We start from the raw sequence: 26,497 nt of genomic DNA, 5'->3' as shown, positions 1-26,497 counted from the left end.
CAGGGAGGCAGGCAGGCAGGCAGGAAGGCAGGCAGGCAGGCAGGGAGGGAGGGAGGGAGGGAGGCAGGGAGGGAGGGAGGGAGGCAGGCAGGGAGGGAGGGAGGGAGGGAGGGAGGCAGGCAGGCAGGCAGGCAGGCAGGAAGGAAGGAAGGAAGGAAGGAAGGAAAATGTTTAGTTCTTAAGTTGTTGTTTTTTTAAATCTACCTTTGGAGTTCAACTTCCCTACACGCTTTGAAGCTTCAGGCACTACTACACAAGCTAGTTAAGCTGCAGTAACTGTAAGGCAAACTTGTATAATCATGGATGAAGCTTAATTACCACGCATACCATTTCGGCATGACGGCCAAGAAAAACCAAGGCCTACTCTGTAAGCCCATCAACATACCATTAAGATATTTTATAAGGTCACGGATCACATACACCGTCCTAACAAATATATTTTTCGAAGTAGTAGTGAACACCATCCTTTACTTGTAAACTTCATTTGACTCTGAAGTGGAAGATAATTCACATGTACTATTACACTGCGAGCTACACAGAGCTTGTAGGTCTGCACATATTCTCCCCTTATTAGAGAGATTGCCAGGGAGGGCAGACCATTTTTATCTAGGCTTTCTCCTCCAGGACACTAACCCAGTTACCACGTATGCAGTGGCAAAGTTCTGTGCTGCTGCAATGTCCATAAGAAAAAAAAATTGGCTACAGAAGTATAGTACCATCTTGTACCAATTATCTGGACATACCTTTAACAATCTTTGGACCATAATGTTATTATCCACTTTTAATGTCAATACTTTTAATTATATTTTAATGTTAGTATTAGTAATGTTAGTTAGGCCATAGAAGCATTTCATATTCAGATTTGATTGTAAACAAGTTTTCAGTGCTTAAGTCAGCTAAATTAAAAATATAACGTGTACAGGAATATTAAATGCCATAATAAAACGTTACAACATCGAAATTAAAAAAAAAATAAAGATTGAGATTTATTATTGACTACAGCATGGGAAAAAAAATGCAGACATATTGCTGGAAACCCCTGAGGAAATTGCAGGTTGTGTCACGCCAGCTGATCAAAAGAAGTTGTAATCTGAACTGAACTTTACAAATTCCTTTTATCCCGCGCTTGTCTCTTTCAAAGCAATCTTGATTAAAGCAGTCTCAAACAGAGATTAAGCAGATAAGCTTTATTCCCCAATGTCTCACTTAAATTTGGCGTTAGTTTTTTTGTTGTTGATGGAGACAGAATTTATAGGACAGAGTGACCACTTGATATCGAATGTTGTGGAAATGCCAAAAGCCGTTGGGAAAAAAACCAACTAGGCCAAAGTTGGCAGACTAACGAAGTATGTTCTCAAAAGCTGAAAATAACCAGGGTTTAGAATTTCCCTGGATCAAGAATTGTGTCATGTAATCAGTTTATTTAATAAAGTTCAGCTGGACTAAAATTGCCACCGTTTTAAAGGCACAAATCTTCTCGGCAAGATCTGTGAAGTAAATAAAAAATATAATCCAAATGCTATCAATTGTAAGATAAAATTTAACAGGTGGCATCTAAGAGGGAGTTGCAAAATCCACTTGTTGGTTGTTACTCAGATTTATTAACTATCCCGTGTGTGCAAAGAACTCGGTTTATCTATTTTTCTACTGGAAATAGAATTCAAGGTCATAAAATAGTGTGCGATGTTTTGAGCGTTTCGGGATTCTTCATTGTGCGAAGTAATAAAGCAAAAGAGAGGGGGGGAAAGAGAGGGGGAGAACTGATGGAATCTGCCTTTGGCTATCAACTATATGAAAGGTAGAATGCAGTTAATCATATCAGGCACTGTCAAATGCTGACAAAAATTCTGATTGCATTTCAACTCACTCAAGGGCTGCACAAACATAGACAATACATCATACCTACCTACTTACCTACCCTCCTACATATTTACAGATTGTCCTCTACTTATGAGTCCAAAATTTATGCTGCTAAGTGAGACGTTTGTTAAGTGAATTTTGCCCCATTCTACGACCTTGTTAAGTTAGTAACATAGTTGTTAAGTGAATCTGGCTTCCCCACTCCCTTTGCTTGTCGGAAGCTGATCATATGATCCCAGGACACTGCAACTGTCATAAATATGGGTCAGTTGCCAAGTGTTGAGTGTTGAACACATGACCACGGGGATGCCTCAGTGATCATCAGTGTGAAAAATGTTCACATGTCACTTTTTTTCAATGTCGCCGTAACTTCAAATGGTCACTAAGTCAATGGTTATAAGTTGAGGATCATCTGTACATAATAGCAATAGCAGTTAGACTTATATACCACTTCATAGGGCTTTCTGCCCTCTCTAAGCGGTTTACAGAGTCAGCATATTGCCCCCAACAATCAGGGTCCTCATTTTACCCACCTTGGAAGGATGGAAGGCTGAGTCAACCTTGAGCTGGTGAGATTTGAACAGCCGAACTGCAGAACTAGCAGTCAGCTGAAGTAGCCTGCAGGGCTGCATTTAACCCAGTGTTTCTCAACCTTGGCTACTTGAAGATGTCTGGACTTCAACTCCCCAGAATTCCCCAGCCAGCAAATGCTGGCTGGGGAATTCTGGGAGTTGAAGTCCAGACATCTTCAAGTGGCCAAGGTTGAGAAACACTGACACTGCGCCACCTCGGCTCTAATACATGGCACCCCTGTGTTATTTTGATGCTCATCCCTTGGCATCTTTTCACTGGCCATCTCCCCACCATCAGAGAATAACTGTCTCTTTCACCAGCTCCAAAGGATAGCCCATCCACCTTCCTATCCATAATTTCTGGTGTTCTTTTTCTTTGCATGTCTTGGTACCCTTGAGCGGCTATATTAAATGTTTGGCCGAAACCAAAGATTCAAGAAGATTAAGATTAAGATTTAGTTTATTTGTATGCCGCCCTTCTCCGGGAGGGACTCAGGGCGGCGAACAACTCAAAAGGGGAAAAGGGGATACAAACACAATACACGTAATTAAAATACACAAGAGTCATACAGCCATACAAGTCGAGAGGGGAGGGGAACTCATCAACCCCAGGCCTGCCAGCACAGCCAGGTTTTGACGGCTTTCCGGAAGGCCTGGAGAGAGGTGAGAAGGACTTGGGTCAGCTTTACCTTGTCGCAGAAGACTTTAATCTGGCAGTAAGCTCTGTGGATGGGCTTGTTGCTTCGGTTGTTGTAGCTGTAGGTGTCGATCTGAAGATTGAGAGGGAGGCCTTTGACGCCTTTCTGCGAGGAGAAATCCGTACTAAGGCAGTTCACAGCAATGAAGACCTACAGGGCAAATCAAGCATAAACTAAATCTAAAGTTGCTCCGAAAAACAATTCAATGTTTTCCATCGTGCTACATCACTTCCCTCCAATATATACTGTACGTAATCGTACATAAATCAGGACAAAGCTTCATCTATCACTAACCAGAATCCAAGACCTCGGCGCATCTGTAACTATACAGTAGGAACATCCCTATAAGTCAGGGGATGGCAACTTTTAAGACTTGTGGACTTCAACTCCCAGAATTCTCCAGCCAGCTCTGCAGCTCTTTCCTTCCTTCTTCCCTTCCTTTCTTTTTCTATTGTTACAGTTGTCTCTTTCAAATCCAGTCTATGTTTTCTTGAGGATGTTATTTCCACGAGTCCATTTTTCCCCCCATATCATTTCCTTTTTTCCTCTATCATTCTACAGTCTATATGCCAGCTATCATCCTGATTTGATTTCACCAATCATGACCCCCTTGTTTTACTCATAATAATTATTATTTTTGAGAGTTGTTCTATTCTTTCATTGCTTTTTAATTTCTTTGCTCTATCCATCTATACCCATTAACCCATATCTACTTTCAATTTCTTAAGAATATTAAACATCTGGGCTCGCTCTCTCTTTTTTTTTTGGTGCGTTCAGTCCATTCAAGTTTATCGACATAATTGTTATTTCTTGATCCATCTTTAGCTGAGATTGTTTCTTTTACTCCTAGTTTCAGCTCTGCTAGCTAGAGAATTCTGGGAGTTGAAGTCCACAAGTCTTAAAGTTGCCAAGTTTGGGAACCACTGGCTTATGGGGTTCTTAGCCTAGAATTGGGTCTTCTGTAGAAATGAAGCCGAGGTGGCGCAGTGGTTAAATGCAGCACTGCAGGCTACTTCAGCTGACTGCAGTTCTGCAGTTCGGCTGTTCAAATCTCACCGGCTCAAGGTTGACTCAGCCTTCCATCCTTCCGAGGTGGGTAAAATGAGGACCCGGATTGCTGACTGGAGAATTCTGGGAGTTGAAGTCCACAAGTCTTAAAGTTGCCAAGTTTGGGAATCACTGACCTACTGTGTAGGATGTGTGCATAGGATTATCTGTGTATATACGCAATCTTAACTGATCGATTTACCGAATAAAGCTGGCAACCTTTACGTGAGAAGAGTGAGAAACAGCCAGGCCCAAGGGTTGGATTCTGGCCCAGACCCTCTCCCATGGGCTGAACTCCATTTAAATTGAGCTCTGCTGGCTGGAGAATTCTGGGAGTTGAAGTCCACAAGTCTTAAAGTTGCCAAGTTTGGGAACCACTGCTGTAAGTGATGCGTCCTTTCTTGACATTTTGGTTCAGTCCACGGTTCTACTGTCCAAAACAGGTTTTTTTATTTGACAATGATTTACTGTGACAAAAAAAAAAAGCCAAGTATAGTTTATGATGTTGTAACTTGAGTTGTAGACTGGACCCAAGTTCAGCCCCTTGACAGACTCCCTCGTGGGAGGATGCCTAGAGAATTATTTTAGCCATCGTCAACAATCTAGACTTGCTAGCCCAATGCCTGTCAATCCATATCAAGAACTGCCTACATTTTAATGCAAATGCCCCCCCTTATAAAGCATTACATGCCAAAACAACTAGGCACAAAGATAGCTTTTTACCCCCGGTGCCATCACTCTGCTGAACACTTAATTCCACAGCAATGTCTCGTTTCTCATTTTTTCTCATCTTCCCTACTATCCTCTTCTATTGGTTTCTTATGATTTATCAATTGTAACTTATGATTAATGATTGTAACTATGATTGATGATCTATGACCTATTACTTGTTGTTTATAGATACATTGTGAGCTTATGTACCAGAAAAACATTTCTTGTGTGTCCAGTCAACCTTGGCCAATAAAGAATACTCTATTCTATTCTATTCTACTCTACTCTACTCTATTTCAATCCAGTTCTGTTCTGTTCTGTTTTACTCTACTTTACTCTACTCTACTCTATTCTATTTCTATCCTGTTCTGTTCTGTTTTACTCTACTCTACTCTACTCTATTCTATTTCTATCCAGTTCTGTTCTGTTCTGTTCTGTTTTACTCTACTCTACTCTACTCTACTCTACCCTACCCTACCCTATTCCTATTCCTATTCCTATTCCTATTCCTATTATTCCTATTCCCTGAACTGCACACAAAAAGCAGGTGATCCTCAGAGAAAGGTTTTGGAAGGTGACTTGGGTCTGACAAACCTGCAGCAAAGGTTATTGATTACTGTTGCTCTATTTTCACTCCCGGGAAAAGGTTTTTGTGAAATTTGGTACCTTCAGAGGCCAAAATAACTCAGCCAGGCCTGAACACTATGCATTTCGACATCAGGAATTCCCCCTCCCAGTCTGCGGCTCTGCTTCGGATAAATTGCCCAATTTGTTAAAAACAGCACTAAATGAATATATTCAGGTCTAGTTATACGTACATTGCAGGCCAAGGGCCTATTCATATGACTAAGGATTTTTTAGGATTTTATCCCAAAGGAGCAGTTGGACCTATTAACCTCACAGAAGGTGCACTTACAGGTTTTGCAAACATAGTTAATTCTCAGTTACTGAACAAATGCTCATCTTGGCGTTCAGAAAAATCGTGACCCGTCAAAACCGCGCTCGACTAAGCCGCGCCCAATTAAACCGCGTCGCTGACGTCATCAACAGGGCAACAACAGCCAGCGCGGAGAAAGAAGGGCGCTTTAAATAGCGCTTTGAAAGCAAGCCGATTCAACTTAAGGTAAGGGTTAGGTTTAGAGTTAGCTTTAGGGTTAGGTTTAGGGTTAGGTTAAGGGTTAGGTTTAGGGTTAGGTTAAGGGTTAGGGTTAGGTTTAGGGTTAGGTTAGGGTTAGGTTTAGGGTTAGGTTTAGGGTTAGGTTTAGGGTTAGGTTTAGGTTTAGGGTTAGGGTTAGGATTAGGGTTAGGTGAAGGGTTAGGGTTAGGGTTAGGTTTAGGTTTAGGGTTAGGGTTAGGGTTAGGTTTAGGGTTAGGTTTAGGGTTAGGTTTAGGATTAGGTTTAGGGTTAGGTGAAGGGTTAGGGTTAGGGTTAGGTTTAGGGTTAGGTTTAGGGTTAGGTTTAGGATTAGGTTTAGGGGGGTTAGGTTTAGGTTTAGGGGTTAATTTTAGGTTTAGGGTTTACAGCGTGCTTCTGTCTCCGCACTGTTGTCGCCCTGTTGATGACGTCAGCTACGCGGTTTAGTCGGACGTGGTTTAGTCGAGCGCGGTTTTGTGGTGGAACCCAGAAAAATAACTGAAGTTAGTGTCTTGATGAACCTAACCAGCTTAGTTTTTTTTTTTTTTTTGTCTTGTGCTCTCACCCCATATATTTATATATTAGACATTTTAGGAAAAAAAATATATAAAAATAGGAAAAGGAAAGGAAACAAATAAAAGGGATACAAATAATTAAACATGGGAACCCGCTTAGATTTCTGTTTATTACTGCATGGGTGACTGTGGTTTATGCAAATAAGGAATAGTAAACCTTGCACAACTCTACATGTTCAATGGTTTTTCTCCTCACGCTTATTTTTAGCCCAAGTGTGACGTCTAGAAAAGCAGAGAATTAGCAGTGCGACATACTTTCATGGACTCCCACTGCTTTTTAACTCTTCAGGGTACATTTTAAAAACTCATTCTGCCTCAGCACATTTTTAGGACAATAGTTTTTGTACACTTTATATGAACATCATTGTCAATCAACAGCAAATATTAGGCAATATCATCCCGATAATAGTAAAGTATAGTGTAATTTAATTCACTACTGCTTTTCTTCAGAAGAAAAAAACTAAATTTAGAACTGATCTATGGGGAATGTGAGCCTCCTAGTGGAACAAATCAGGCATTGCAATACAAAACAGATTTCCTAATTCATTTTTTGTCTACAGTATGTGACACTGTAAAAGTGTTTTAACTGTAAGAAGAGGGGGGGGAAATGGAATTTAGCAATAGCAATAGCAGTTAGACTTATATACCGCTTCATAGGGCTTTCTATGCCCTCTCTAAGCTGTTTACAGAGTCAGCATATTTCCCCCCACAGTCTGGGTCCTCATTTCACCCACCTCGGAAGGATGGAAGGCTGAGTCAACCTTGAGCCGGTGAGATTTGAACCGCTGAACTGCAGATAGCAGTCAGCTGAAGTGGCCTGCAGTACTGCACTCTAACCACTGCGCCACCACTGCGTAAAACTTATCCAAGGTTTTTTTTTTTTTAAATAATCCCTGCTCTAAAAAAGTCTGCATTGCAAATGAAAAAAAAAATTGTAAAAAATACATGTGGTATAGAAAAGTTAAATGTTTTCCCTGTCCAGTTCGTGTCAGACTCTAGAGGGCAGTGTTTGCCTTCATTTCTTAGCCACGGGAGCCAGCATTGCCCAAAGACGCTTCTATAGTCTTGTGGCCAGCCTGACTATCAGCTAAGGCACAGATAACATTGTTACTATCCCACCAATGTGGTACCTCTTAATCTACTTGCATTTGCATGATTTTGAACTGCTAGGTGGGCAGGAGCTGGGGCAAGAACAGGAGCTCACCCTGTTGCGATCTCAACAGATCTCAAACCCAGGCTGTCAGCTTTCCAGCTGACAAGCTCAGTGTCTTTAACTGCGAAGCCACCACACCCCTATAGGTGGTTTAGTTCCATGTTGTTATTACCCTGATTAACTGTGCTATCAAGTCAATATCAACTCTGTCAGCCTCTGTTTTGCTGCTTGCTTTCGGCTGCCCTTGAAACTGGGAGGGGGGGGCATTGTATGTCCGTGGGGAAGTGTCAGCACAGGAGTGACTGTATAAAGGGAGGTGTTCTCACCATCTAGCAATAGCAGTTAGACTTATATACCACTTCATAGGGCTTTCAGCCCTCTCTAAGCGGTTTACAGAGTCAGCATATCGCCCCCACAGTCTGGGTCCTCATTTCATCCACCTCGGAAGGATGGAAGGCTGAGTCAACCTTGAGCCAGTGAGATTTGAACTATAGCAATAGCAATAGCAGTTAGACTTATATACTGCTTCATAGGGCTTTCAGCCCTCTCTAAGCGGTTTACAGAGTCAGCATATCGCCCCCAACAATCCGGGTCCTCATTTCACCCACCTCGGAAGGATGGAAGGCTGAGTCAACCTTGAGCCAGTGAGATTTGAACTATAGCAATAGCAATAGCAATAGCAGTTAGACTTATATACCGCTTCATAGGGCTTTCAGCCCTCTCTAAGCGGTTTACAGAGTCAGCATATCGCCCCCACAGTCTGGGTCTTCATTTCACCCACCTCGGAAGGATGGAAGGCTGAGTCAACCCTGAGCCGGTGAGATTTGAACTATAGCAATAGCAATAGCAGTTAGACTTATATACCGCTTCATAGGGCTTTCAGCCCTCTCTAAGCGGTTTACAGAGTCAGCATATCGCCCCCAACAATCCGGGTCCTCATTTCACCCACCTCGGAAGGATGGAAGGCTGAGTCAACCTTGAGCCAGTGAGATTTGAACTATAGCAATAGCAATAGCAGTTAGACTTATATACTGCTTCATAGGGCTTTCAGCCCTCTCTAAGCGGTTTACAGAGTCAGCATATCGCCCCCAACAATCCGGGTCCTCATTTCACCCACCTCGGAAGGATGGAAGGCTGAGTCAACCTTGAGCCAGTGAGATTTGAACTATAGCAATAGCAATAGCAGTTAGACTTATATACCGCTTCATAGGGCTTTCAGCCCTCTCTAAGCGGTTTACAGAGTCAGCATATCGCCCCCACAGTCTGGGTCCTCATTTCACCCACCTCGGAAGGATGGAAGGCTGAGTCAACCTTGAGCCGGTGAGATTAGAACCGCTGAACTGCAGATAACAGTCAGCTGAAGTGGTCTGCAGTACTGCACTCTAACCACTGCGCCACCTTGGTTATGCGGATGTTGCAGATAAAGGTTTTGCCGCCAAGGCCAACTGTCCAGCATACCAGCGTGATGATGCTTTTTGAAGATGTCTCCCACATGACACCTGTGGGGTGTGCTGATTGGACTATGGGCTGAGGTTAACCGGGGGAGGGGGTTGAGTCACATATTGATATCTATGCTTGTGCGCGCTTTTGCCTCTGATCTTGCTTTGCCTAGCTGCTATCTACTCATAGCCCGTAAAAGTACTCTTAATTCTGCAAAATGGAGTTGAGTAGTTTCTTTCTTGGTTACTAAGCGAAGCAGCCTTGGCAAACTCTTGACTACACCACCCTTCTGCAGAATAAATAATATCTTACAACTCTGCACATGTATTTTTCCTCTGAAGTCGCATCTTCTTGAGAACTTATATCCCATAGTCATTCACATGAGCATGAGTTAAAAAAACAAAACAGACCTAATATCTGGATTATCACATATTAAAATCAATATCAGGTTCTCTGAGCTTAAATAAACTGGGCTGGGAGACAAGGTTTTGAATCACTCAAGGCATAAAAGGCATTGTAAAGAAAATAAATTACGGTTCCACCACAAAACCGCGGTAGACTAAAGCGCGCTCGACGAAAGCGCGTACGTGACGTCATCACAGTGCGACAAAAACAGCACACTGTGAGCGGTAAACTTAAAATTAACGTGTAAATCTAAACCTAACCCCCCCAAACCTAACCCTAACCCTAACCCTAAACCTAACCCTAAACCTAACCCTTAACCTAATGCTAAACCTAACGCTAACCCTTAACCTAACCCTAAACCTAACCCTAACACTTAACATAACCCTAACCCTAACCCTAAACCTAACCCTAACTCTAAACCTAACCCTTACCTTTATGTGAATCGGCTTGCTTTAAAAGCGCTTTTTAAAGCGCCCTTTTTTCTCCGCGGTCGTATTTGTCGCGCTGCTGCTGATGTCACGTACGCGCTTTAATCGTGCGCGCTTTAGTGGACCGCGGTTTTGACGTGCCACATAAATTACTAGTGTGAATGCAATGACAGCCATGTGGCGAATAGAATGCTCTATATTCTATCATCTGTTTGTCAAAGCAACCTTTCCTCCCTCTGAAAGGCAGCCTTGCTGCAAACTTCGAAACAGCCAAATATGTGTCAGTCTCCTCGCTTACTCCTTCTGGGAAAAGGGTGGCATAGAAATATAATAAATTCAATTCAATTCAATTACTAAGGGGTTTCCTCCAGTCCCTTTGGGAATAGGGGGGCATACGAGTCGAATAAATCCAAATCCAATCCAAAATAAGACTCAACCAGAAAAATAAGCCTTAGTATGATTTTTCAGGATTCTCATAAGCCCCACTCCAAAAATATTCCCCCGTTAAGATCATCAGTCAGATGCATTTAGTGCCCTATTTTCCCAAAAAAATAAGATCTAACCAGATAATAAGTCCTAATGTGTCTTTTGGAGCAAAGATTAATATAAGATCTGGTCTTACTTTCAGGGAAACAGAGTTCCTGAAAGCAAACCCACCTGTCTTGTTAACATCAGAGTGACAAATCATTTTAGTTTAGTTTATTTGTCTTGTATGCCGCCCACTCCCGGAGGACTCCGGGCGGCTCACAATAGACAAGGGAAGGGGGATAAATAGACAAAGACAACACTTTAAAAAAGGCAACATTCACAGTTTCCATGGGGCTGGATGTTTCACAAGCCCCCCAGCCTGCTGGAGCAGCCAGGACTTGGTGGCTTTGCGGAAGGCCGGGAGAGTAGTAAGGGTCCGGATCTCCACCGGGAGGTCATTCCAGAGGGCTGGAGCTGCAACAGAGAAGGCTCTCCCCCGGGGAGTCGCCAGCCGACATTGGCTGGCGGATGGAATCCAGAGGAGACCCAACCTGTGAGATCTAATCGATCTATGGGAGGTAATCGGCAGGAGGCGGTCTCTCAGGTACCCAGGTCCGATGCCATGTAGGGCTTTATAGGTAACGACCAGCACCTTGAAGCGGATTCGGAAACTAATAGGTAGCCAGTGCAGCTCGCGGAGGATAGGTGTGACATGGGTGTACCTGGGTGCACCCACAATCGCTCGCGCGGTTGCGTTCTGGACTAACTGAAGTCTTCGAACACTCTTCAAGGGCAGCCCCATGTAGAGCGTGTTACAGTAATCCAGTCTTGAGCCCCCCCCCCCTTGTCTGTAAACAGAAGTCAACAATAGATGCTACATTTTGTAGTGATAGTTCTCTAAGGTCTTTTCATTTTTGTGGCTTACAAAAAGTGAGGATCACAGAGGGATGTTTCAGCAACTTTTGAGATAGCTATCTAAAATAACTTTCTACTTTTGAAATTGGATTAACAAAACATGCAACGATAGGAGTATTTTGAGTCATGCGAATAGCCTCATAGCTTCTTCTTTTTTTTTAAAGTGAATTGAAGAAAATTGGTGGTTTTCGGTGGGGAGAGAATCTTTGAATCTGTGCTTTGAAGGAAAAAAAAGAAAGCTAGGTGACTATGCTAGGTATTTACCACCCAAAAATTTCTGAAGGATCAGGCAGTGGTGAAGTTGCTCAACCCCTTCAGCCTGTACAGCAAGATTCCTCTTATGATCGTCTTTCTGGTTTTAGAAGACTATTCCGCATTCTTAGATATATGAAAAGTGGCTTGTGGGTTTTGATAAAACATTTTTTTATAATCTGGTCCTTAAATGCAGATCATAAGACAAAGGGGGGAGACCAGTGGTGGGTTTCCATTTTTTTTTTACTACCGGTTCGCTCGTGCGTGAAACGCGTGCATGCGTAATGCAACATCCATGCGCAGAAACGTCCGGGTGAGTGGGCGGAGCCTCCCATCGCCGCCACTACTGGTTCGCCCGATCTGGGCCGAACTGGCAGAAACCCACCTGTGGGGGAGATTAGGTACAAAGTATACATGCATTGATGCATTTTGAGGTCCTTCTTGTGTGGGCTAATCTGACAATTCTTGGGAAAGTCAGCTATCCCCAGGGCATCTATTATTGGGAAATTGCTCAGTGCATGCACATAAGACCTGCTACATGTGGGCATCATTATTCTTCACCGAATAAGAAAAGAGAAGACACACTCTATCGGACTGTGAGATATTATATTTCAAAACCAAAATAAAGAGATCAAAGTATCTCATAGTCAAGATGCCTGCAAGTATTTTCTGGAGAGATGAGTACACATTTCTTATCTCATTACACACTCACAAAAATAGAAGAATTCTTATTTTTCTCTTGGGACATGGGGGTGGGGGGGAGTTCAAGCAGGATATTTAAAAAGAAGCAAAAAAAGATGGTAAAACTCTCAGTATGTTGTTCTACTGTCATTTTTGGATTAAGAACAGCCAATAAACATTGAACAAAGCTTGCTGCTCTCACTGTTCTTGGTAAATCCTCCCATTAAAAAAATATTTGTATTTGTATTTGTATTTTATTATTTGTATGTTGCCCTTCTCCGGGAGGACTCAGGGCGGTGAACAATTCAGGGGGGGAAAAAAAGGGGAACATAAAAGACAAAATACAAATAATAAAAGTAGACAACAGTCGCACAACCATACATGTCGAGAGGGGAGGGAACTCATCACCCCCCAGGCCTGCCGGCAAAGCCAGGTTTTGACGGCTTTTCGGAAGGCCTGGAGAGAGGTGAGGGTCCGAATCCCTGCAGGGAGTTCATTCCAGAGGGCCGGAGCTGCCACAGAGAAGGCCCTCCCCCGGGTAGTAGCCAGGTGGCATTGGCTGGTAGATGGCACCCGGAGGAGGCCGACCCTGTGAGATCTAATGGGTCTGTGGGAGGTAATTGGCAGCAGGCGGTCTCTCAAGTACCCAGATCCAATACCATGAAGGGCTTTATAAGTTACGACTAGCACCTTGAAGCGTATCCGGAGACTGATCGGTAACCAGTGCAGCTCGCGGAGGATAGGTGTAACGTGGGTGTACCGAGGTGCACCCACAATCGCTCACGCGGCTGCGTTCTGGACGAGTTGAAGTCTCCGAATGCTCTTCAAGGGCTTGAATATATTGAATAATTCCTATTCCTCTTCAAGAAGGGGGAAAAAATCAACATTGACCAAGTTAAGCATCACCACCACTTCACTCCTTAGTAATGTATGGTGAAGTTTGAGAATGCATAATCTTGATGTAAACTTTATAAATGCTTTCCCTAAACATGAGCCCTTCTGCTGTATATTACTGAGTTTTCAATTTATGTCTTGATTTATGACTATGATTTCAATTTACAGTCTATGACTGTAATTACACATTTGATTGATTAATCGATTTCTGGAGCTCCCTTCCCTGTCAATATAGCTCACCAAAAGTTGCTGTAGCAATTTTGAGAAAGTAGCTGAACTAAAAACAAAAAAACTAGATCTGCAAAATTTAAAAGCATCTCTCACAAGATAGTAATATATAAAACAGAGACAGTGGTTTACAAGGAAAAAAAATAGTCATAGATACATAGCAAACCTAATGGAAGAACAGCACCTGTAACACAGAAAAATATCAAGAGCATTATTCAGGAATTCACAGAGGTAAATTAATATGCCATAAGTCTGCCTAGGTAAGTGGGTGTGTACGCTTGGTAATATTTTTCCCACACTTAAGAATGCTGAGAATTATTCATTCAATGAGTTTTAATAAATGGGAATTATACTCCTGTACCTCAATTGCCTGGAAATACCATGTCAGCAGATCTAACATGGATAATCTCATGGGAGAGATTTTGTACAATTTAGCAGTCCTAGGAGCAGTTGATACAATCTAGGCTACCAAAAAAAATTTTTTTAGCAGTAACCAAAGGGAAACTTGAAAGAATATATTCATTAGCAATCACTGTATTCCACAAGTAACCTTTGAGAGGAAATTTAATGTGGATGGAAAACTAGAAATCTATTTTTCTTAGTGCATTAGACAGGTGGCAATATGGTTGCTTAATTAGGATTGTTAGGGGAAGAAGATCCAAGCTGGGACTTTAGAAACGGTTGATATATTGTAAAAGTCGATTTGGATGGGTCAGAGGCTCTATTAGCAATTAGAAAGCTCATGAGTAATATAATTAGTGAGATTTTTTAAACTATGAAAAGATCTGTCAGACAATTGGAAAAATTATTTGACTTGGTTGTTCTTGAAGGGATCCCTGGAAACTTCGTGGGAAATTTGATGGGAAAAGTGAAGGCTGGAAAAAAGCTCACGAGAGATTTAACAATAGTTAGCAATAGTTAGGCTTATATACCGCTTCATAGGGCTTTCAGCCCTCTCTAAGCGGTTTACAGAGTCAGCATATTGCCCCCAACAACAATCTGGGTCCTCATTTTACCCACCTCGGAAGGATGGAAGGCTGAGTCAACCTTGAGCCTGGTGGGATTTGAACAGCCAAACTGCTGAACTGCAGTCAGCTGAAGTAGCCTGCAGTGCTGCATTTAACCACTGCGCCACCTCGGCTTAACAGAGGTGAAGTATCTGAAGAACAAGTCAACGAACTGGGGACACTTCTGTTAAGTTACAGGAAAAGTAATCAAGCATATTCCAGTAAAGATTAGCTGCCTTAACTTTGAGGAACGTGCTTTAACCCCGTTGTAAACAACATATAGCTGAACAGAGGAATGGATGTATAGACAGGATGATACATGACAGATAGATAAATAAATATATAGACAGACAGTCAACCAACCAGATTCTCTTGCCAATGTAATCAAATCTGTGTAAGGAGTTCTTTTTTGTGGCAGCAGCTGAAAGAGTTATAAAAGTTTAGAAATACGATTAAAAGAAAAGTATTCAGCAAGTCCCACTGAACTATGTCTCAAAGTTTGCTGTTCACAGTGAGGAAACCCATCTGGGCTCTTCCAGATACAGGCAAGCAGTTTCCTAGTAAGAAGGATGGACAGCCTATTGGAAAAAAAATGGTATTTGACAATCCAGTGCCATGACTTGTTGAGATAAACCTTAATTATGAAGATTCTTTTCGTATAACCCACACTCGGAGTAGGGTTGTCATCTACGAAAGGAGAGTGAGTGAATAAACACAGTTTATGGAGAACCTCTGGGTGAAGTATGGCCCATCCCTTGTCTTCCTTACAATCTGGGCCAAGCCTGAGGGCCTGGGGTGGGGTGGGGGAGCCCAGCCACAGACACCTGTCTTTTGTCCCTGGAGGAAGATGCAGACAGCTGATCTTGCACTTGGTCGAGCAGGGACTCTGGCAGTAGAAGCCAACTGCTTTGGGCCCCGGTCTTTAAAGGTGCTCCTCCACCCCGAAGGGCAAGGAAGAACTACAAGGCCTGTTTCAAGGAACGAAGAAAGTTGCTTCAAAGCCCTGATGCCTCATTCCTGAGAGGCAGAGGCTTGGTTCCTGCTGCCTCAATTTAAATGGAGTTCAGCCCATGGGAGAGAGTCTGGGCCAGAATCCAACCCTTGGGCCTGGCTGTTGACGTAAAGGTTGCCAGCTTTATTCAGTAAATCGATCAGTTAAGATTGCGTATATACACAGATAATCCTATGCACACATCCTACACAGTAGGCCATGCCGAACTCCCTAAGATTGATTTCTGAGTAAACACTTTTTGATGTCTTACGATTAAAACGGTGCCATATATTTTCCAGAGATTAAACCTCGCCGAATTTCACACAAGCTTTCTCTCTGGTGTAAACCTGAACAGAATTCGGTTGCCCGAACTTTGGTGGCGGAAGTTATAAATTATATAAATCTCGTTTCATTTTTGGGATTATATTGGCTGGAGCATGTTGAAATTAGAGCAGCATTAAAGCACGCACAGGTGCCTTATAAGGGGGAGAAAAAACTGCTAGCTAGTTAAACCGCAGCTTCTCCTACATCTTCATTATCTTTCGACGGCAAAATTATGAAGGCTAAATGTTAACTAGCTTTAGCTAATTAAACATATTGTGGTTAGCAATCAGTTTCCTATTGCTTGTCATCCAAAATAATTAGAACTGCATCGTATAAGGCACTTTTTTTTTAATTAAGGCATGATAGAAATTCAGAATAGCAGGAAAAAATTCAGCACAGAGAGATCAATGATAGTAACAGCAATAGCAGTTAGACTTATATACCACTTCATAGGGCTTTCAGCCCTGTCTAAGCGGTTTACAGAGTCAGCATATTGTCCCCAACAACAATCCGGGTCCTCATTTTACCCACCTCGGAAGGATGGAAGGCTGAGTCAACCCTGAGCCGGTGAGATTTGAACAGCCGAACTGCAGTCAGCTGAAGTAGCCTGCAGTGCTGCATTTAACCACTGCGCCACCTCGGCTCTAGGGTTTTTAGTGGTTCGGTTTGAAGAAAAGCAGCTTTTTCATAAGATTGTAGTACTTTAGAGAGGAAGCTGGGGAGATAACACGTCATTTCATTGAATGCTAAGACGTCAACGCATATGGCTCTTCAACTATATTTATTCCAGATGGATGATGATTGCTGTATTATAACTATGGCGGGATTTGGGTTTTTTTTTTCCTCTTCTCTTCCTTCATCATCCCATTTCTCTTTTGTGTTAGGCCTTCTGCTTGTCAGCTTAGGCAAGAAAGAAGCGACTGCTTTGCATATGGAAATATTTTTACTTGCTCTTTAGCTGGAAAATGCCGTAACAAGATTACCCATAAAACATATTAAGATATTGCAATGAAGTAAAGCCTGTGCCTAACACCTAGCAGACCCCGCAAGCATGCAAATGTGGATAGATTAATGGGAACCTCTTTCAGTGAGAAGATATCAGTGTTCAGTGAGCCTCTGGCATATAGCAATGCTGGCCGCATGACCAAGCAAATTTATTTATTTATTTATTTATTAATAAAATTTATAGGCCGCCCAATCCCGAAGGACTCCGGGCGGCTTACAAAGCAAAAGAAAAAAAGAATTAATAAAAAGAATAAAGGATAGACAATTTAAAAAACATCACACACACGGACTCAATCTGATCGGGGCCGGACCTCAACAGTGAGGTCAACAGCCCCAGGCCTGCCGGAACAGCCAGGTTTTAACAGCTTTTTGGAAGGCCATGAGAATGGGTAGGGTCCGGATCTCTGGGGGTAGCTCGTTCCAAAGGGTCGGAGCAGCCACAGAGAAGGCTCTCCTCCGGGGAGCCGCCAGCCGATATTGCCTGGTTGACGGCATCTGAAGGAGGCCCACGCTGTGGGATCTCACCGGCCGCTGGGAGGAATGTGGCAGTAGGCGGTCTCGCAAATGACTTTGGATAACCCTGGTTCCCTCCAGCCAAGGAATCGAGATGACCACTGCGCCATAAGAGTCAGACACGACTGGACAGGGAAACCTTTCCTTTCCTTTTTAAAAAACTACATACCAGAATGGAAATGGAAAAGGAGGGAACGATGCCCCCCAAATCACCTACTCAAAGCAATGATCAGAAGGCTGTGAACTGCAAACACAAGGAAGGAGGAACAAGAAGTTGCAATCCTCTGCACTGTCACTCTCAGCACATTCCCCTGAACACACTGAATGTATTTTCAAGGAAACGTGCGGGAGACTGCTAACGCCTGCGCTACAGTCTGAATGATCACAAACGCCAAGTGTGGCTGACTCATCCATAATATGTCTCTCATTTAATTTCATCCTAACCTAACTGGTTATACAGGCAAAACAGGGGAAACACCTTATTTTGGAGAACCAGGTGACTGAGTATGTCACGAGGGGGGGGGGGAAACTTCCTTGCAGCTGTGAGTGACCTCATAATCTAAAGGAGCACATTAATATAATCAATACGTTAATTGTAATAATTGACCTGCTTTCCTCCATTTTTACTTTTAAGAGAATCCTACGTGATTCTAAATGATTCTGTAACACGGAGGGGAAGCCTGAACTGCTCCCAGCATCCTATCTCTTTCCCTGGAGACTGCGCCGCTGAAACCTATCCTCAAAAGGGCCATATTTCGACAGCACATTTTTCTCTCTCTCTTTGGTGCCAAGGCCAGGCCTGGAATGAAAGAAAAAGAAAAATCTGGGAAGTTACATTGCTTCAAACCAGAGGTGGGTTCCTACCAGTTCACACCTATTCGGTAGAACCGGTTCGTCAAATCTACCGAACTGGTTAGAAGAGGTTCCACCAGTGGACCCAAAAAGCAGGGCACACCCACAGAAGAGGCTCCAAATATTTTTGAAACCCACCACTGACACACACACACACAGACTCAAACAGAGAGAGAAAGAGAAAGAAAGGAAGAAAGAAAGAAAGAAAGAAAGAAAGAAAAAGTGAGAGAGAGATGAAAGAAAAAAAGGAAAAAGGGACAGAGAGACAAAAGGAAAGAAAGAAAGAGAGAGAGGGAGAAAGAAAGAAAGAAAGAAAGAAAGAAAGAAAGAAAGAAAACACATGGCCAGCAAGCCACTCCCACCAGGTCACATGGCCGGCAAGCCACTCCCACAAAGGAGGCCACACCCACAGAGTAGGTTCGAAAAAATTTTGAAACCCACCACTGACACACACACACAGACTCAAACAGAGAGAGAAAGAGAAAGAAAGGAAGAAATAAATAAATAAAGAAAAAAAGAAAAAGTGAGAGAGATGAAAGAAAAAAAGGAAAAAGGGACAGAGAGACAAAAGGAAAGAAAGAGAGAGAGAGAGAGAGAGAGAAAGAAAGAAAGAAAGAAAGAAAGAAAGAAAGAAAGAAAGAAAGAAAGAAAGAAAGACAAAACACATGGCCAGCAAGGCACTCCCACCAGGTCACATGGCCGGCAAGCCACTCCCACAAAGGAGGCCACACCCACAGAGTAGGTTCGAAAAATTTTTTGGAAACCCACCACTGCTTCAAACCCTCCGTTTAATAAAAACTCCCAAACTGTGTCACGTTGATCAACAATACGGCTAAATTTTATCAGTGCAATTTTTTTGAGTTAGTCGAATAAAAAATGAAAATTAGAGCAGAGGTCCTCGGCGAGATGAATTGGTCCAATTTCTACCTTTCAGTGGTTGCAACGATGAAAAAGAAAATGTTAAGGCCCGCTTCATTTGGTGATGTCACCCCATGACTAGAGATCTCACCCAGCCTGCCAACAAGTCAGAACTTGCAGCTTTTGACACAGAGGGAGTTAGCCATTCTGTGCCACAGGCTAGTTGGAGCTTTCCCACGAGTACAGGTAATGCTCGACTTACAAACAGTTTGCTTAATGACAGTTTGAAATCGCAATGGCACTGAAAAAGTGACTGGCGCGTGACCATTGCAGCATCCCCATGGTCACATGACCAGATTCTGACACCTTGGCAATTAACTCTTGTTAATGATGGTTAAAGTGTTTTGAGGGTCCTGTGATCACCTTTAGAACTTTCTGATAAGCAAACCCAGCGGGGCGGGGGGGGGGAAGGAGCCAGATTCACTTAATAACTTAACAGCTGCAGTGATTCACTTAACAACTGGGGCAAGAAAGGTTGTAAAATGAGGAAAAACTCACTTAACAAATTTCTCACTTAGCAACATCAATTTTGGGCTCGATTGTGGTTATAGGTCGACGACTTACCTATATAATAGGTGGCTGTGAATGACCATTGTACCACAGGATAGCAATAGCTATAGCAATGACTTATATACCGCTTCACGGGGCTTTTACAGCCCTCTCTAAGCGGTTTACAGAGTCGGCTTATTGCCCCCAACAATCTGAGTCCTCATTTTATCAACCTCGGAAGGATGGAAGGCTGAGTCAAACTTGAGCCTGGTGAGATTTGAACTGCCAAATTATAGGCAGCCGGCAGGCAGCAGAAGTAGCCTGCAGTACTGCACTCTAACCCCTGCGCCACCGTGGATGGAACTTGAACTCTTCTAATCGGGACCAGGAGCAGTACTTGGGAGCCCTGGACAGTTGCTAAAATCTTATACTCAACAACAAATATGTCATCTGGCTAATCCATGACATGCCTTTTGGTTCCTCTGAATGTACCTCTAGGGATTCAACTGTCAGGCCTGCAATTATATTCCTTTTAGAATTTTGGCCTGCCGCACTTTCTCTTATTTCATTATGCTGTTTCATTAGTATAGTTGATGGGAGGGGGGAATAGACAGGAGTAGGATTGTGGAATGTATTGTTTTTCATTCTTTTCTAGAAGCCAAGGTCATCTTTTGTCTCCGCACTTTTACACCTGACTGGAAGCAGCTGGGTGTGGATGCCAGCGTGGAAGAAGAAGATTGGCCCTTGTGATGGATGGTGGGTGTGGGGACAAGATCATGAACTTTTAACTGGGTGGGATTCTGATGTCATCTCCAGAATTGGGATTAACACAGATGTGCTAAGATGTCCGCTTTATTAAATTGGAAGTTTAAGGATCGTTTTGCCTTGGACTCTGATTTAATTCTACATGATCCTTGGAACGCTGACATCAACATTAAATTGATAAGAAAAATTGTAGGAAATTATAAAACTGCTACCTGTTACCAGATGTAACAGATAAACCTGGGGCTGGGACGACAAGCAAAGTAAGATCTGTGGTTGCAGGATTTTCCAACCATTTTTTAGGTGAGTCCTCAATCAGCTTTATAGAGAATGCAAATAATCCATGATTTGCCTGGATGATACATTTGTCCCCTAAGACAGCAAATCATCTGTATAAGCTCAGTGATAGTGGACATAAAGATATGGACGTCTGAGCTACTTCTAGCATCTTAGCAGCTCACACATGCTTTCCGGATTTCCATGTGATTCTGAAAGCCTTTCCACGCAGGCATGTCCCTGCAAGGACACTTCAGCCCCATTGGTAATTGGTAGTACAAGCCAGATCTGTTTTATTTCATTTTTAAGCTTACAGTGATAGATCAACTACTGGAAAGGAGGGATGAAAAATAAGAGGTTGTTCCATATCAGGCTACAATGCCTCTTAAACAGGAGTTCCTCCCCTTTCTTCCTTACTCTCTCCCACACAGTCAAGAGTGTTGAGTCTCTGTGCCAACTCAAGATAAGCTTCTTCTGGGCTAAAAGGAATAAATTGTGTTGCACTGACTCAGAATCCTTAGGTTGCCGATGTAAGAAATGTGAACATTCTTTTAACGCGCATGATTTGGTCTTGTTCTATTACAGCTTTGTTTTGGTTTCAAATTAACACATATATTAATATAACTTTGGAAAGAAATATTATATTTAAGAATTTCAATATGATACTGAACTACATTCCTAAATCGTGCATTTTGTCATCCCATGCAGAATTTGACTCTTTTAGGTCTGGGGTACAACAAAGAGGATAATATTAGCTAGCTAGAAAAGGAACTCACCTTTCTTACTTTAAGAAATGGGTCCAAAATATGAACGTTATCTATTTTTGAAAAGGATTTGGATTCTAAAAATAAGATAATATGGTATCCTGTTATAGGATAAATTTAATGACATATAGGTGTAGGAATTCCATATAGGCATTTAAATTTATCATAATGATCATTCTTTCTATTAACTAGGGGATTGGGTTTTGTTATGTGTAATTCATTTTAATTACTATTCAGAGTTCTTTCTCCTTTTTCTTTTTCTTTTTTCTTTCCTTTCTTTCTTTTTCTCTTTCTTTCTTTCTCCTCCATCTTCCTCTTCTTCCTTTCTTCCTTTCTTCCTTCCTTTCTTCCTTTTTCTTTTTCTCTTTCTTTCTTTCTCCTCCAACTTCCTCTTCTTCCTTTTCTTTTTCCTTTCCTTTTCTTTTTCCTTTCCTTTTCTTCTTTCTTTCTTTCTTTCTTTCTTTCTTTCTTTCTTTCTTTCTTTCTTTCTTTCTTTCTTTCTTTCTTTCCTATTTTCTTCTCCTTTGCACAGGGATTGCCTTTGAGTCAATGTTGTCTCTGGCAGCTGCCTAGACTAGTCCCTGTAGTTCTCTTGGCAAGATTTTCACAAGGGATTTACCATGACCTTATTCTGCCTAGGAGTGAAGGAGATTATCTGACCCAAGGTCACCCAGCTGGATTTGTGACTAAGGCAGGAGTAGAACTCCAAATCTCTAGCCTGATGCCTTTACCACTATTCTCGATTGGTCTCTCTGCCTGATATAATCATTGTGGGTGTGGGTGTGTTTCCCCTTACAAACTTTGCACTAAGGAATGGGATTTGTCTTACATAAATAGTTCTCAACTTGCAGCCATTCAAAGTTACAATGGACTCTGAAAAAGCTACTTATAACCCAAATTCATGTCTCAGTCGCCGCCACCACCACCCCCAATCATGTGACTACATTTTGAGCATTCTGCAACTACCTGCATTTATGGCCATTTAAAGCGTGGCACGACAAAACCGCGCTCGACTAAAGCACGCCCGATTAAACCGCGTCACTGACGTCATCAACAGGGCGACAACAGCGAGCGCGGAGAAAGAAGGGCGCTTTAAATAGCGCTTTGAAAGCAAGCCGATTCAACTTAAGGTAAGGGTTAGGTTTAGGGTTAGGTTTAGGGTTAGGTTAAGGGTTAGGGTTAGGTTTAGGGTTAGGTTAAGGGTTAGGATTAGGTTAAGGGTTAGGTTAAGGGTTAGGTTTAGGGTTAGGTTAAGGGTTAGGTTTAGGGTTAGGTTAAGGGTTAGGATTAGGTTAAGGGTTAGGTTAAGGGTTAGGTTTAGGGTTAGGTTTAGGGTTAGGTTTAGGATTAGGTTTAGGGGGGTTAGGTTTAGGTTTAGGGGTTAATTTTAGGTTTAGCGTTTACAGCGTTTCTGTCTCCGCGCTGTTGTCGCCCTGTGATGACGTCAGCTACGCGGTTTTGTCGAGCGCGCTTTAGTCGAACGCGGTTTTGTGGTGGAACCCATTTGAAGAACCCCATGATATAGATTTTTCCCAGTCTGTGTTTTCAGCAGGTGTGATGGTCTTTTCCAGGAAGGGTCTTTTGATGTGCACACACACACACTCTGCTGGGCAAGAGAACCCACAACAACACCTACAATATAGACAGTGGTAAACTGATGATAATAATCATCTAGAGCAGTGGTGGGTTCCTATCGGTTCGGACTGGTTTGGCCAAACCTGTAGTGGTTTGGTGATCTGGGTCGCTGGAACCGGAGCCTGGAGCCTGCCACGCCCCCGAACTGGTTCTTGCCGTAGGCGCCACCATCTTGTTTTTTGCTGATGTGCATGCGCAGAGCAATTTTTATTGCACTGTACATGTGCACAAAGTGCGCATCAAGTGCGTGCGCAAAGCACCCACGAGTGCAGTACTGACTGCTAGAACCCATCCCTGATCTGGATTAATAGCTTCATTTCTCTTATGAGATAGATATAAGATTAAGATTAAGATTTAGTTTATTTGTATGCCGCCCTTCTCCGGGAGGGACTCAGGGCGGCGAACAACTCAAAAGGATAAACAGATGCGATGGCATATACCAATGCCTTGGTAAGGCCACACTTGGAATACTGCATTCAGTTTTGGTCACCACAATGTAGAAAAGATATGGAGACTCTAGAAAGAGCACAGAGAAGAGCAACAAAGATGATTAGGGGACTGGAGACTAAAACATACGAAGAACGTTTGCAGGAACTGGGTGTGTCTAGTTTAATAGAAAGAAGGACGAGGGGAGACATGATAGCAGCCTTCCAATATCTCAGGGGCTGCCCCAAAGAAGAGGGAGTCAAACTATTCTCCAAGGCACCTGAGGGTAGATCAAGAAGCAATGGGTGGAAACTAATCGAGGAGAGAAGCAACTTAAAACTAAGGAGAAATTTCCTGACAGTTAGAACAATTAATCAGTGGAACAGAAGTTGCCTCCAGAAGTTGTGAATGCCCCAACACTGGAAGTCTTTAAGAAGATGTTGGATAGACATTTGTCTGAAATAGTATAGGGTTTCCTGCCTAGGTTGGACTAGAAGACCTTCAAGGTCCCTTCCAACTCTGCTATTGTACTGTATTGTATTGAATTGTATTGTATATTCCAACACTTTTCTCTCTCTAACCCTAACCCTAACTCATAACTTTGCAAATAAGCTAACAAAGCTAAGGAGCCCACCATTCAAGAATTCACCAATAGAAGACATTTCAAGGAGAAAGACAACCTAGCTTTTGCTCAGTACATTTTTAGAGGCTTCTTGTCACAAGATACCCCTATGGCTAATTATTTGGAAACCTGCAACAATGTCTAGACAAACGATTGTACAGTACTGTGTGCTCTTTTTCAAACCCACTGCAAAACGATAAAGCAATAATCAGCTGTAAGATAGCAATACCAATAGCAGTTAGACTTATATACCGCTTCATAGGGCTTTCAGCCCTCTCTAAGCGGTTTACAGAGTCAGCATATCGCCCCCAACAACAATCCGGGTCCTCATTTCACCCACCTCGGAAGGATGGAAGGCTGAGTCAACCTTGAGCCGGTGAGATTTGAACTGCCGAACTGCAGATAACAGTCAGCTGAAGTGGCCTGCAGTACTGCACCCTAACCACTGCGCCACCTCGGCTCCAAAGTGCCATTAAATACAAACCTTGCAATGAGAAAAGGGGGGCCAGTTGAAGGAGGAAAAGGAAAGTGGAAACTATCAATACTGTATCCTACTTTAAGAACCAGGCTATAGATATGTTCGTATTTATTTTTACATAATTGCATTTCCTAACTTGATGCTGGCTATCTCATGGGGGGATATTGCCTTGAAGTAAGTTACCCTATGGAGTGTCATGTATCTTTCCTGATTTCTTTTTATTCTCAGTAAGTCCTTCAATCTTCCTTTCTAACTAATTGATATTATACTGTATTTTTCGGACTATAAGGCACACCGGAGTATAAGACGCACATTTTTTTTTAAAAAAAAGTTTTTGCACTCTGCAAGCTTCCCAAACCCTCTGCACACCTCACTTTTTGCAAAAAAAAAAAGGGGGGGGCATGAAGAGCTTTGAGAGGCTTATAGAGTGCTTCTGGAGGCTGGGGGGGGTCAAAAAGGAACAAAAAATGGCCCATTTTTTGCAAAAACGGCTATTTTTTTTTTGAAAAAAACAGGGGGACATGCAGAGGCTTTGAGAGGCTTGTAGAGCGCTCTTGGGGGGCTGGGGCAGAAGTGGGTTCCTACCAGTTCGCACCTATTCGGTAGAACCGGTTCTTCAAATCTACCGAACCGGTTAGAAGAGGCTCCACCAGTGGACCCGGAAAGCAGGCCACACCTACAGAAGAGGTTCCAAAGTTTTTTGAAACCCACCACTGGTCCTTGGATATGATTATTCTACACTACCATGCTCATATTTATAAAACTCGGTGCCTCTGTGAAAGGTAAGGATGACTACTGCGTTTGTGGTGCAATCAGAACATTGCGTGTGTTGAAGTTGTTTTAACGCAAACCAAAGATGCCTTTTGAAAAACAAGTTTACATCCTATTCTTATGCATGCCAGTGCTGTGTGTGAGGTAATTTAAGGTGGTTCTGACAAGTGTCGTCGGCATCTTCATATCCGGTCACATGGGCGGCAAGCCACTCCCACAAAGGAAGCCACACCCACAGAGTAGGTTCGAACAATTTTTGAAACTCACCACTGAGCTTGGGGGGAGTAAAAACACCCTGTCTTTTGCTCATTTTTGCCCTCCCCAGCTCCCAGGAGCACTTTGCAAGCCTCCCAAACCCTCTGCACGTCCATTTTTGCAAAGGGGTCAGGGCTTCAATAGACCAAAAATGCTGTATTCCAACCCAGATTTTCACTCTCTTTTGGGGGAGGAAAAGGTGCGTCTTATACTCCGAAAAATACAGTATGTTTCCCTCCTGTTCTCCATCGTTTATCACATGTTAACTGGTTGACTTTGACTAATCTTGAAAAGGCAAAGTGAGATATAACTTACTTAGTAGTTGGGTAGGAGATTATTAGGGTTAACCTGAGATAAACATCTCAGAAGGAGGCAAAGAGAAACCATTTCCAGATGGTTGCGTGGAGTCTGTATGGAGGTCAAGCTCATCTCAAAGGACTGCTTATCTTTTTATTTCCTAGCCGGTTCTTCCACTCGTCTCCAAAACACCGTTGAACTCATGCCTGCCACACATTTGCGCCAATTCAAGTTAGGAGTGTTAAATGAAGTTTCTCTGAATCAAATGATGGTTCTGCAGCCAATTCGTAATATCCTTTGATGCAAAACCTGTTATCAGGATTTACCACCCAAGAAATGTAGTAAGAACCTCACTTTTAAGTCCGCTTTTGTCCCTGCGGTCCCTGTGCACAGCACCACATAAAAGTCTTTGTCATTAAAAATAAATAAACGGAGCAGTCAAATGAACCACGTAATGAAAATAGTGGAAATTGGCTCGATCTCTTCCTGATAAGATCAGAGTGCTAAGAAAGAATTGCTGCTCTGTCTGCCCAAGTAATCTGATCAAGAATCACTGTCAAATCCGTTCTCTCTGAAGGAGGAGGAAAAGATTAAATAAGAAATACAGCAATCCAAAATAGCTATGGGAAATCTGTTTTTGCTTCCTGCTA

The 26,497-nt window shown here is 42.7% G+C and overlaps 1 protein-coding gene across 1 annotated transcript in view; it reads right to left on the bottom strand.

Moving 5' to 3' along the window:
• The window catches only part of GRHL1 (grainyhead like transcription factor 1), a gene marked incomplete at its 5' end in the record, with an annotated part of 70,569 nt that overhangs the window by 21,499 nt on the left and 22,573 nt on the right, over window positions 1-26,497 (bottom strand). The window contains one exon of the mRNA XM_032214265.1: window positions 3,122-3,280. Within this exon, the coding sequence (XP_032070156.1) occupies window positions 3,122-3,280 (159 nt within the window). The remainder of the gene's footprint in view (window positions 1-3,121; window positions 3,281-26,497) is intronic.

Source organism: Thamnophis elegans, chromosome 3 (assembly GCF_009769535.1).
Source record: "Thamnophis elegans isolate rThaEle1 chromosome 3, rThaEle1.pri, whole genome shotgun sequence".
Classification (NCBI taxonomy): domain Eukaryota; kingdom Metazoa; phylum Chordata; class Lepidosauria; order Squamata; family Colubridae; genus Thamnophis; species Thamnophis elegans.
This window is presented reverse-complemented; position numbering and strand designations above follow the sequence as displayed.